This window comes from Strigops habroptila, chromosome 5 (assembly GCF_004027225.2).
Source record: "Strigops habroptila isolate Jane chromosome 5, bStrHab1.2.pri, whole genome shotgun sequence".
Classification (NCBI taxonomy): Eukaryota; Metazoa; Chordata; class Aves; order Psittaciformes; family Psittacidae; genus Strigops; species Strigops habroptila.
This window is the reverse complement of record NC_044281.2, coordinates 72,094,893-72,107,903: the sequence shown is the minus strand read 5'-3', so window position 1 is coordinate 72,107,903 and position 13,011 is coordinate 72,094,893. Positions and strand designations below refer to the sequence as shown.

At 38.6% G+C, this 13,011-nt stretch overlaps 1 protein-coding gene across 6 annotated transcripts in view; it reads right to left on the bottom strand.

Moving 5' to 3' along the window:
* SHOC2 (SHOC2 leucine rich repeat scaffold protein) overlaps window positions 1-13,011 on the bottom strand; it is a 72,101-nt gene that overhangs the window by 26,167 nt on the left and 32,923 nt on the right. For 5 of the 6 annotated variants that reach the window (XM_030486278.1, XM_030486279.1, XM_030486276.1 and 2 more), the window contains exon 3: window positions 2,445-2,582. The exons of the other annotated variant lie outside the window; for it this stretch is intronic. In XM_030486278.1, coding sequence (XP_030342138.1) covers window positions 2,445-2,582 — 138 coding nt within the window. The remainder of the gene's footprint in view (window positions 1-2,444; window positions 2,583-13,011) is intronic. 6 annotated transcript variants of the gene reach the window in all.

Sequence of the window (13,011 nt, the reverse complement as noted above, 5' to 3'; positions counted from 1 at the left end):
AAGTCTGTTCCATAACAAGAGCCTCATAGTACATTAAATATTTATCATGAGCAAATGCACTTGGTCTTTTTTGTACCCGGTCTGCAACCCCCACTCCAGTTTGACTGAACTGGGGAAACATTAATGGCACTTATGTATTAAGCGTACTGAAACCTGGCAGCATGCAAATGTTGAAAGCAAAGCCAGTTGTGCCAAGCACCAGGTAGATACCCATGAGTAGGGAAAAGACAGCAACTGGAAGGAGAGATGGTGAGGCAAGAGAGGCCATTCTGCAGCTGCCAAGCGACACACACCAAGCGGCCACGCGCCATTTACTCGCTGGGTTCTTCTCAGTACTCAACGTCTCTTGTTGAACAATCCTAACCACAAAGCAAGCTGTAATCTAAAAATCAAGCCACAACTTGCTTTCATGTTGAACCAAAACTGCGATGACTAAGAAATAAAGCCAATGTTGCTGAACTGGCTACGGCTGCCTTTTCTGTAACGTGCATAAATGTAGGCTGATCATTATCATTTAAGATGGAGTTTAATTTTTTTCCCTTCAGTATTCAATGCTGGCTCTTTGTGAAGTATATGTAGTACAAATACCAATTTCTGATTTTAAGTCATTCTCTAAGCAGAAATGCTCAGCTACTACTCATTGATCAATACAAACAGCAGGTATCTTCCAGAGCAGCAAAAATTGAACCAGTGTATGGTTAAGACACAAAGGCACACCACTGTATCTTACCATTATTCATCTGTCTTTGGTGGTTTGGTGTGCTATATAGCATTGATACTCAGCTCAGATAAGCACGTAAAGAGACAACTATATGCATTTTAAAATAAGTAACTTCAAAACACTATAAAGACAATGCAATGGAAAAACAAAACAAAGAAAATGGCAGAAATCCAGTCCAACCAGGTATGAACCTGACTCAATAGAAACCACCTAAGCTTACAATAACTTTCTGAAGAAATAGATGAGTCCAAACTACCCTGATTGCATAGTCAGCAATTTCCTATCACAAACGACTTAACTGCCTGAGTAACTTCGTGCCTCTCCTACCCAAAGACGTTTTCCCTGTAAGCACAGTGTTGCGGCATATTCTAAGTAAGATTTTTGTGGTCCTCTGAGCAGCTCAGTGACTGCCAGTTACTAAACAACTTAGTAAATCGTGCTACTATTCTGCACAAGAATCAACAGTAGTGATCTATAAGCCCTGACAAGGGAAATCTCACACTTGCTTAGAGAAATTTTCCCAAAATTAGCAGTTTACCCAAAGAACTCACTTTCTAAATATGACATGTAAACTACACACAAGTTTTATGTAAAACAACTTCCAATCAGATTTACAAATTAGCTACAAAAATAAAGGCTGTGCTTATGAATTGTGTAGGTTAGATGCAAATTCCAGATGGAGTGGGATCTCCAGAGTTTAAAAATATCATCAATCCAGGAAGGAAGTTTAGCTCCAGTGAATACTTCATCAATGTAAACGTTGTTCAGGTCAAACTTTCTAAACAAAAAGCCACAGTAACTCCACGTTCAACAATTTACTGCTAGAAGAAAGCTGGAGAGTGTTGTTAAGTTGTTAAGAGTGTTGTTAACTCTCCTGCTCACTTTACTATGCATTAAAGTACATTAACAAAATATTCAACATTAAATATTGCTTAAGTGATAATGCTTATTCTTCTGAGTATGTTCTGGTGACAAATAAGAGCTTAAAATCATGATGGCCTCAGTTTTCCATCTCTCTAAATCACAGCATGCATCTTCTTCTGCCATCTGTTTAAAACTGATTTAATTACATAGGAAAAGTCATATTTTGCTGTTTCATCCTATATGGGATTCTGAAATTGACAACGGGGGTGTTTATTTCAGGCCATTATTCCCAATCCCAGTTGCAAACCCTCTGTATTTTATTGTATTAGAGTATGATAATTTTGTGCACTTAGAATTTTTTTTTCCTACTAAAGAGCATAAAATAGACATAATTCATTTAAAACCTTTATCTTTTCAGTTCTATTTTTCTTTTAAAGCTGTTAGTTAAAACTATCTGCCAAATTATTACTCTTCAATTATGAATCTTTTAGCCTTTTATTCCTTTATATGCTCAGTTTCATTACAAAATTGTCAGACAAGCTGCAGACATTTACTCATAACCACAGAACACCTCAAATCAGTTAGAAGTGATGGATTTTTTCCCTTGCAACTCTCGTTTTTAGGTGATGCCACACTCCGCAGCACAGCTAGATTTAATAATGTAATTCAGAGAGCTTGAAATTACATTTAAGGTAACACACACACACCTTGCTTTTAATCTCAAGTGTGAAGCTGCCTTGAGCTGAACACCACCAGTCATTGTACAGTCACCAACAAAATGCTCATTCTTAAATTTGTTTCTCTTACTGAACAATTTGAAATAGTGTCTTATTTTCTCTTCTCCAGCCTCTTCACATACCTATGGTTTCTGGCAGGTCCAAGAGCTCATTGTGCTGCAAGTCAAGGTTGGTGATCTGCGTGCAGCTTCCAATCTCTTCTGGAAGATGTTCAAGCTGATTGTGCGCTACATCCAGCGTTATGAGGTTACACAACTCACCTAAAAGCACACAAGAAAACCAAAACATCAAGTTCTTTAATGTACCGCTCTAGACAATGACTTCTGCACAGGGATGAAGAGAATCAGACAGAATTTGGGATAATCTGAAGAAAAGCTATTGCTACCACAAAGTAATACATACAAAATAAGGCATTACAGGATCATCATTTCATCAGTCAGATCTAAAACCTGATCAACAATTTTGAAAGACTCAGCTAAAGCTTTTACAGATTCTCTGAGGAAATCTTATTTATTGATTGATTTTCTTCTGACAGTTCAAGCTGTGGAATACGAGTACAAAACCTACACTTCACGCTTGTTTCAGACTGACTAGAAGTTTTAGACATCACTAAGTGAACTGTATTGAATTCTGAGAATTTGAGATCTGGTTTTATACCACTCATTATTTCAAGCACTAAAATCAACAACTAAGACCCACCAAAATTATTTGGCTGACAATCTAGATAATCCAAAGCAATGAGTGCTATTTTTTATCACTTTTAGTCATCACAAAAAGGCAACAGAATATCATATTTTTATATGCAAGCAGAGGTATAGCAAATAAAAGTTTGAAATAAAAGGCTTATCTGATAAGCCTTAAAAAAAGACTGGATCTTCAAGTTTAGAGCAACTTTACATTGAACTGATTCATTCCTGACATTGACACGTAATTTAAAAGTACAGCTAGCACAACTCTCTGCATACAGTAGTTTCACCTATTTTAATGACAAACATACTGTGTTCTGAGCAACAGCTTGATGGGGTTAAGAAGCGTGTGCATGAATACATGTGTATGCATTCAGATCCTTTGCATCTGATGGAGGTGAAATTAATGCAAATTATCTGCACAGCTTCAACTCTATCCAGTAAAGATGAGGTCACTGCATGTGTGTATAAGAGCATGACCCAGTGAGTAACAAATTTGGAAGAGTAGCAAATTCCTTTTGAGGAGCGAATGTCTATTTTTAAGCTTCAGTGTTGTATCTTTGACACAGTCCCGTAAGGATTTTCCCACAGGCCCATAGGACTGGCTTGGGCAAGTTCTGATGTGTAGAGTGTCTACCCATTAGATCAGCAGATAATCACAAACGGTGGCTTAATAAATCATAAAATATTTATGAATTCAGACTCTGTTTTGAGTTGTAGGTGTCATGTAGCCACAATCCTTACTACTTATCAGGAAACAGTTGTGAAAGGCCAGCAAAAAAGGAAAAAGCCAATCCCAAATACTTCATTATTCTGTTTTTCTTAGATTGTTGACATACAATTAATCTTATTTCCTGCATTTATTAACCCAAACAGGGATGTTTTTCTAGAAACTAGGCAGATGGAAATGTGGTGCTTAAGCAGCTCCTCCATCACTGCGTGTGTCTCCGTTCTCCTAAGTCAGCACTCAAATGTATTCCAGGCAACCAGAGTCAACAGTCAAACCTGCTGTATCCAGCACTGCATAAACCACACGTTTCAATGCCATTAATATGCAGAAGAAAGCAAATATAAGAAAAAATTGAGCAAGAGTTAATGTTGTGTGGTAGGAGTGCCTTGTTGTTATTCATGAAAACAAGTGGGCAAAGTGCAGAAGGCAATAGAAGGAGGAAGAAAAGCTTGAGGAAGACTTCAGAATCCCTCCCTTTAAACAAACAAACAAAGAACCCCACAAATCCTTACTAAGATAACTCAAAAGCCTTCACGTACTTTGGGGCAGTTTTTTTCACTTCATGATTGCTGTTTTCATTTGTTTTCACTTCAGACCTAAACCAGTGATGTCAAATTTGAAATATGGCATAAATTTCATTTCATCACACTGATTTCTCATTTACTTGACTCTTCCCACTCTACATCTGCTGAAGTAGAAGAAAGATTTGGGTTTTTGCAGCAACATTTGCTGCACTTTATTTTTGCACCTGCTGAAAACTTTGACAACAGCAAGCTACGTGTCTGAAACAAACATTGTACTAACTAATTCTGGGGAGGGAAAAAAAAGAAGAGAGATGTCTGTTTATTTAGACGACTAAGGGCAAGCTAACACTGCTTTAGTTTGGACAGCCATACTTAATATTGTTATATTAAAGATGCAGGCATTCTTTTAAAAAGCAACACTGGTAAACATTTAATAACAATTTTGAATGTTAACATAGACTGAGGACTGCCCAACAAATTTTAGACATTAGAGCAGAAATCATGTGGAAGTTAAAGCCCTATCATGAAGTACAATGACTTAAGGAAAATAATTCCAAGGGATATTATAATATTCGGCTTTTAGTTCACATTGCTGAGTAAGGAATCTTGCTCTTGGACGTAATAATACTTATAGTTTGATAGTATCTCACCAAAATGTTCTTTCCCCCCGCCCCAGGGCAGAAGGAGAGGGGAAGTGAAGTGCTGCTGGTACTGAAATTCTTTCAGTACTTTCACTTGGATTGGTGAGAGAAAACACAGAGAGCATGTAAGTCAACAAAAAGCACTCATGGTGCGTTTTTGCTGTTGTTCTCTATAACATATGGAAAAGATTCTTATCCAATATGCTTAACTAGGTAAAAAAATGTTTAGGTGATATGGTAGAGACTCAACCTCACATGTAAAAGCACACAGAGGACCAGCAGTGAGTGGAGGACCCAAATACTGGCTGTCCCAGGAGAATCATCAGCCCCACGGCCACAATGAGACCCATCACAGTGAGTAAATGGAAGAGTTCTCCACAGCACCTCGCAGACTGAGGGCTGTTACTGCATACGGGGCTTGAATGCCTACTGAGACACAAGGAAGAGCAACTTGGGATGGTAAGAGTTGCTATGGGATCTTTAGGGAAGGGGAAAGGAAGGAATCAAGGTGGCTTAGGAAGGACAAGTATGGGAAAATAAAGGGATAAGGAAATAACAGGGTCCAGCCCTTTACAAATCAGTGTTGTTCACACCCTGTGGCTGATCAGCACTTGTCATCTTTAACTCTTTTTTCCTGGGTGAGAGGCTATCTGTCCTGCATGCATGGAGGTCTGAGTACCAGCAACACTGCAGTTAATGTGACCAACGCTACTGAAAACATCCCAGTGTGTGGGACCAGACCCACTTTGGGCACGGTGAGTGCACCATGCCCTGTGCACCAGCAGCTCTTCCCCAGCTGACTGACAGCAATCATTTAGCCCGTGAATGGACACACTGTGCACTGCTGCACAACAGCAGCCCTTTCAAAAATGATGCCAGGATAAACACATGGCATAAACAATCAATACGACAAATAATGATCTGCAAGAACAAAGAGGCCAAACTCCAGGCCATCTGCACAAAGCTTTTCCTGGGAGCCGATGTAAAGCCAGCTTGTTTCAGTGACTGAATGTGTCCTTCATATTGTCTGAACGGTGGCAACTGTATCGAGAGAAATGCTGCCCCAAAAAGGGTGAAAATAAATTTCACCAAGATACAACTGAAATCCGGCATTTTTCCTTGGCCAAGGTAAGAAGTGAATGTCAAAAATCAACAAGAAAGTTTTCCTAACAGGAAGATTTGCTCAGGTACAGAAAGAAAAATGGTTTATGAGTGAGAAGCTCATGATCTTATTCATATTAAAATAACCAACACTTGCTCTTCTCTGGTGTACTGCATAAACTCTGCTGAAACACATTCGTGTATTAATCCGTTTAACAGAAATATGCCAGCTAGAAATGTGCTGCAGCACAATATCAGCCTTACCCAGAAAGCGATTTACTGAAGAAAAACCCATTCCCGTTCACCACATGGACAACTAACTCCTGCATCACTTCACCAAAGGACTGTTGGAACACCCGAAATCACTGGAGTAAAGCAAGTGCTACTTTAGAGAAATACTAATCACAGGTAAAATGAACTAACTCCTTTTTTTGCAAGTAATGTTCAAAGTAGACAAATCTTAAGCTCACATTAATAAAGGATTCTCTGTGTTCTACCTGCAACTGAATTGAAGGGACAAGCAACCTCAGGATATGTTAAAAAAATAAACTAGGAAGGTGCTGGAGTTTGGGGTTAGTTGTGTTTTGGAGGGTGTTTTTTGCCCCCTTTTTTTTAATACTATATTGCACTGTAATTGCAAAGGAAAAAAAGAGTTAAAGCTCAAAGTCTGCCAAGAAGGCAGGCAGAAATTGCATGTACTAGCTGGCTTGACAATAAAAGATTTGAAAGTAGAAGTAATGCCCATACAAAATACAGAAAGCAGTTTATAAATAGCCTTCACAGAACAGTTAGTTACACCCTATGATGTAGTTTGTAAAAACCTTAATTTCTACAAGATTAAGAATGCAGACAATTCACACGTATTTTTCAGAGAAAACAGTTTGTGAAGACTCCCAACCACCTTCCAGTTAAAAACATTGCTAAAAATACAGCTGAGTATACACCTCAACAAGCCTTAAGAAAGGTGGGGTGAGCAATCACCTCACTGTTGTTCTCATATGCACGGAGACTAAATTTTATAGTATGACAAAGCTAAATATACCCGCTGAAAAACCCCAGCCTTATGAAATGACTAATATTTTCTGCATAATGAGGCAGAATTACAGTCCTATTACATGGCCAATCTTGAAAGCCTGTTATAACAAGAGGGCCAAGGTACATGCCCTGACTTACATAACTCTGAAAATTCTGCTGGGCCATATAAAAAACCAAATACAGCTTCATTAAAAAAAATACACAAGCACACACAAATTAACAGTCATGTAGGGAGAGAGGCCAAGAGCAAAGAGGCTTCAGTGTCTCCTACCACTAATTCACTCAGTAGGCAACACTCTTGGATGGCAAACACAATTTGTAATATAGCCTGTTTTCCACTGGATTAACTCCGTGCCTGCCCATGCTTAAGCAGATTGAAAGTTATGAAATCCTTCATGACATGATAAATCCTGGGCCAGATGACACAGCAAGAGGATCAACACTCTTATGGAAAGTACAAGGAAGAGGAGAATGCAAATATTAGTGGGGCTTCAGGCTGCTGTGTCACAACACTGGTTGTAAGCTAATTTGTAAAGAATAATTATCCGAAATCAGCAATGCTGGGAACAAGTTACAAACAGTTCAACTAATGCTGGTAGCTATTCATCTCTCACCAGGTTCTCTATGGCAAACAAATTTTACTGTCTATAAAACTCTTTGAACTAGATCATATTTAAGCTCCCTTCCAACCCGAACCATGCTATAAGTGTCCTGATTTTAGAAAAAAATGAAAAACACCTTTACAGTTTCAGGATCTTTTCCCTCTCTATAGGATTTGAGTACATCACTGTAACAGGCTGAACTTGCTGTCATCACCAACTGCCCAAAAGAACAGTTTAGCAGTCAGAATGATTTTGAATTATTACTGCACAACTGTAACTTACACAGAAGAGTTCCTTAGTAGAAAGGATGCAATTTTAATACGGCCACAAGTGACTTATGTACCAATTGAAATATTGAAATATTCATATAAGTAAAAAATAAGCAGAGTAATATGTTTAGGATGTTCAGAATGCACAACAGGATTTAATCATGGGAACCACTCAAAAACACAGAAGCTGAGCTCAACTGCAAAGACTCAAAATCTCATCTAAAACAAGTTTCAACAAGACACAACAGCAAAACACTTGTTTATTGCTTATAACTGAAACTAACAAATACAAATAAAATTAAAAACATGTTCAAACAACGTTTTAAACATGTGAAACGTGTAGAAGAAAGTGTCTTAGCAAGGGCTCGAGGCAGGATTCGAGGTGGGCAGTAGAATAAACCAACAGGAACCTCATGAAGTGCCAAGACAAAGGCAAAGCCCTGCACCTAGCATGGATTAACCCTGGAAAGTGGTACACAGCCTCACATTAGCCAGTGAGGAAACAGCTCTGCAGGGAAGGACCAGGGGGTCCTGCTGAAGCCCAACCTGGCGTCACATCTTGGATGCTGTCCATTTTGAGTGTGGAACAAGTGTGCTTGCTCTCAAACAATAAAGGCTAACCACCATTAGCAAGGGCAGCCTAAGGAAAGTGATTATCTCACTCTGTTCAGCAGTCATGAAGGTATTCAAACAGTTAAAATAACTGCAGCACTGATGTATTTAAAAGAAAAAAAAAAGCTGGACTTCTAATAAGCTGTCAGTATTTACTGGAATTACACTTGGGGCATCATCCCAATAAGCTCTGCAAGCAGATCAAAAAGGCAGGACTACTTAACCATTATCCTAAAGCCAGTCTGAAGAAAATGTAATCAGGAGGAATTTGACTAGCTGACAAGACCAAAGTGCATCCCCACAAGAGCTTTCACAGGAATCAGAACTCAGACACTACAGCTAAAGTTGGCCAAAATCAAGTTCTTCACCCTCCCTGCAGCTCAAGAAAGCAACCAGAACTGGATCAAATAAGCAGTCATTTTCTCTGACTTCTAGGGAGCAACACATACATATGAATGCCTGTATTTATTCCACTTCTGTTCACAACTTCATGCTTTTATCCCATTAGAATACAACAATATAAGATTATTCTCAGCCACCACGTTTGCAGACATTAGATTGCCTACAAAGCCCAGGAACACAACTTGGTTTCCTTCAAACTGCCGAACCAGAAAAAGGGGTTCTTAGATACAAATAATGTTATGAAATATCTCTCTATATTGTCAGGTCTGCTAAAAAAAAAAAAAAAAAAGAAAAGGGGAAATGAAATTCAGAGCATCACTGAAAAGCTTTGCAACTAACATGTCATTTAATAAGGATGCACTATATTCAGCATGGAGTGAGCAGACAGGAACTAATGCAGCTGCACACATCTGGTTTGCTGTCTGTGCTACTGAAAAACCAAGCAGGTGCAAGTGTTATGAAAAAAAGTTTCAAAGTAGTGAAGAAACCACAAATGATCTAAATATTGGGTAGATGGGGGAAGGGAAGAACAGAAGAGAGTCTCAGAGACATTCCAAGTCTGGTGTAGGCAGATTCCCTGAATTACAATCTAAAAATATTTCCCTTGCAGAACAGCCCTGACCAGATTCTCCACAGAATAAGAGTTGCATTCACAGACAGAAAACACAATATTTGGAGTCTTAAGAAACTTGCAGAAACTATGCAAATGTAGTTTCAACTGTGTTGGCAATATTATTTCTATTTGAGCTGTGTATGATGACAAAAAAAACCCAAAACGGGTATAAGATGCAACCTTGTCTTCACAAAGAAAATATCTTAAACTTGATTGTGCAGAACAATTCCCTCAACACAACATAGAGAAATGCAATAAAACTCTCAATACAAGAAACGCAAAAGGCTTGCTTAAGTCATTGAAGCGTTTGCTTGGCCTCATCCCAAGACAGTTCCTCTGGTTTTCATCCTTCTCGTGCCGACTGTCTGACTCACCAAAGCATTTGCATTCTTCCATTCTAATCTTCAACTTTTTGATCTCAGTGGAATGGACAATTTACCAGATACGGTGATGAAGCTGGAGTCCACCTTGTGAACTCAGTTCCACAATTATCCCTCCAGATTGTGTTTTGGCAAAGCTTCCACATGGAAACCTTACTGTTAAGGTTTTATTTCACGGATGACACCAGAGACTCAAGAGCCAAGTGAACAGGTAAGTTCTGCTTTTGCACTTTCTAAGTATATATATTCAACATCTGCAAAACATTGACCTTTTAGTTAAGATCAACGTTCAAAATAAACTTGTGGACCTTGCTAAAGGATGCAAAGCATTTACAGGAGTATAAAGGGAAAAATGGTCAAATGCTTGGAAGAGGAGTCCACTGAAAAGTATTAAAGAGACAAGCTGCACGAGACCCTGATATGAGAACAGCTGGATCTGGAAAAGGAGTCAGGTTAAGCTTCATATATACACTTATCCTGGTTTTATGCAGTTTACTTAGGGCTACAGGCAGAAGCAGGATTCTGGGCAAGATCCACTCTGAAAATTTATCACCACTGTTAGGTAGGATACAATGGGTAAGAAAGACTAAGTTCACGAGAGCAAAACAGAGTAGCTTTGCCATCAAGAAACTTGCACCAATGAATTCTCACTACCTCATAACAAAAAATTGCTTCAGGAAGGTGGGGCTGAGCTGATGCTACCCAGACTCCAATAAGTTACACAGGGTTTTGTGGAACAAGACATGGAAAACAGGGGGAAAGGGGAGGAAAAAAATTATTCTGAAAATATAATCTGATGAATTTTCAATGGCTCTTTGCAGATATCCTTCTTCAAACCACTCGCAGTGCACTTCACATGCATTTATACCATGTAAGCAACCCTACCTGTGAGGCTTCACAAGTGAGCTGCAGCGAGGCAAGCTGATTTAACAGCTCAGTATGGGCACAAGTGGCAGTCCTGCTCTCTCTGTTCCAGTTCATGCTCTCCCACACTCCTTCTTCTACACCAGTTCAAGTGTTATCTGAAACCTCACTGATTTCAACTAAAGTAATAGACAACAAAAGTAGCAAAACCACTAATATTTTTCTGTTAGGTTAGTGAGATAAATCAGGTCCCCAAGGAATGGCTCAGGTGAGAGACGCAGGAGTGAGCAGTTAGGAAGATGGGAGTGGATACTGCTCCTTTTCAACATCTCATGAAGCTGTTGCACATCAGCAAAGCCACTTCATGAAAACTCTCCCTAATTCAGCTACTCTTGAACAGAGCTTTTGGGTAAACATGGGAAAATAAAACACCCAAACCTCAGAACATGTTTTCAGCTAAATGGATTTTGAAGTATTTTTAGCTCTTATTCAAAAAAATCCATTTATATTTGAAATACAACAATGCATATCAAGACCTCAGCTTGCTATGCAGTCTATTAAAATTGTTTCAATTGCATTAGAAATGTAGAAGCAATATGTATGTTGTTGCTGGAAAAGGGTTAAGAGAAGTCTAATAAATGACTAGTAGAAATCATATGCTAGGTACCTGGAGCTTGGATTTGCCAAGTTACTAAAAGCATGTTCTTCCAAATTACAGATAATATTTTCTTCATTTTTTTGGCTTACTGAGCGAGTTCAGTTGAGTAAATTACTATTTAAAACTAAGAAGCCTTCTAAATATTGAAACGACAGGAAACCTATGATAAAGCAACTGGATGCAAGGGAATGAGAGGTACTGCTTTCTGAGGGGAAAAAAGACCAGAAACACACACATCTGTTTACTAAACTATAGAAAATAACACTTCCTCTTTCTCACCAGAACTTTTGTTTTAAATGCAAAGCAACTTTTCCCCCAGCGTAGTCACCTCATTTAAGTTTGTGCTGTTTAACTACTAAAGACAGTTTAAAGCCCAAAATAGAACCAAACTTTAGATTACTTCCCAGCAGCAAAGTGCTGGTAGGTTTGGCTCTTCTAGGTTTTCCTCAAGACCATACCCACTGTAACAGATCAGTTCCTCTAATGTAGTTTCCAGGACCACTTAAAATCTGACCAACTACGGGGTCTGCAAACAACATTTTGTTAAATGCTTCATCTTCACTCAAGCTTTTAAGAAATGTTTTAGAGTTAGTTTCAGGTTTCCCTAAAAGGAAGCTATTTCTAACAATACTGTTGCATGCACAGTGAGCAGTGGATGCTTTAGATAAGCATTTGTAGAAACGTATTTGGAAATCACATGACCAGTAGTGTAGTTTCTACATGTCATCCATCAAGCAAGGAACGCTACTACAGGATTCAAGGCTATAAATTCAAGATTTAAGAAATAACAAGGGGAGATTCTGATGACCTCAGAGTCATTTGCAGGAAACATTAACAAAAGGCATGAAAGTAAAAGGCTTGAAAACAGACAAATAAAAAGTGATTTGAAAAAATATCACCGAAATTTAAAATGTTTGTCATAGAGAGTTAACAGTTTTCTCCAAAAATACAGAAGATTTAGTTTATTCAGTCTAGTCAACCTAGATTGCATGAAGATATCTCATGCAGTAGCATGCAGAAAATAACGAGGAGACTTGGGTGACTAGTAGATGATGTAGAGATATCCAAAAAATTGACTACAACTTGCTATAGATATATCAGGACTGAAAGTAAAATATCAGCTTGGATGGAGGTTACCTCTCCAGGACTCCTAAGAATCCACTTCAAGACAAATCTTGTACAGTGTCTTCAGCAATGATTTAGAAAGCAAGGGCTACCTAGCAAGCTAGAGGCATTGGACAAAACAGGTAACTAAAAATAATGGAAACTATGAAATTTAGTAGTGTAAAAAAGAGTACATTTCTACCAGGATCTCAGGGTTGACTTCTAGTGGAGAGGGAGAACACAGAAGACAGAGTGCAAGTCTCTTAGGTGGTCACAAGAGAGTTTGTATGATAAGTCTAACAGTTCCATTATGATCCAGATGCACAGAGAGAATTATCTCCAGCACAAAGAGAGAAACTCTCATCTGGAATGGTATATTCAAACTAACCAAGCATGCTCAGCACACAAAACATAAGACAACACAGAAAATGGAGAGCGGGGTGACAGAAGGAATGGAGATTTCATGCA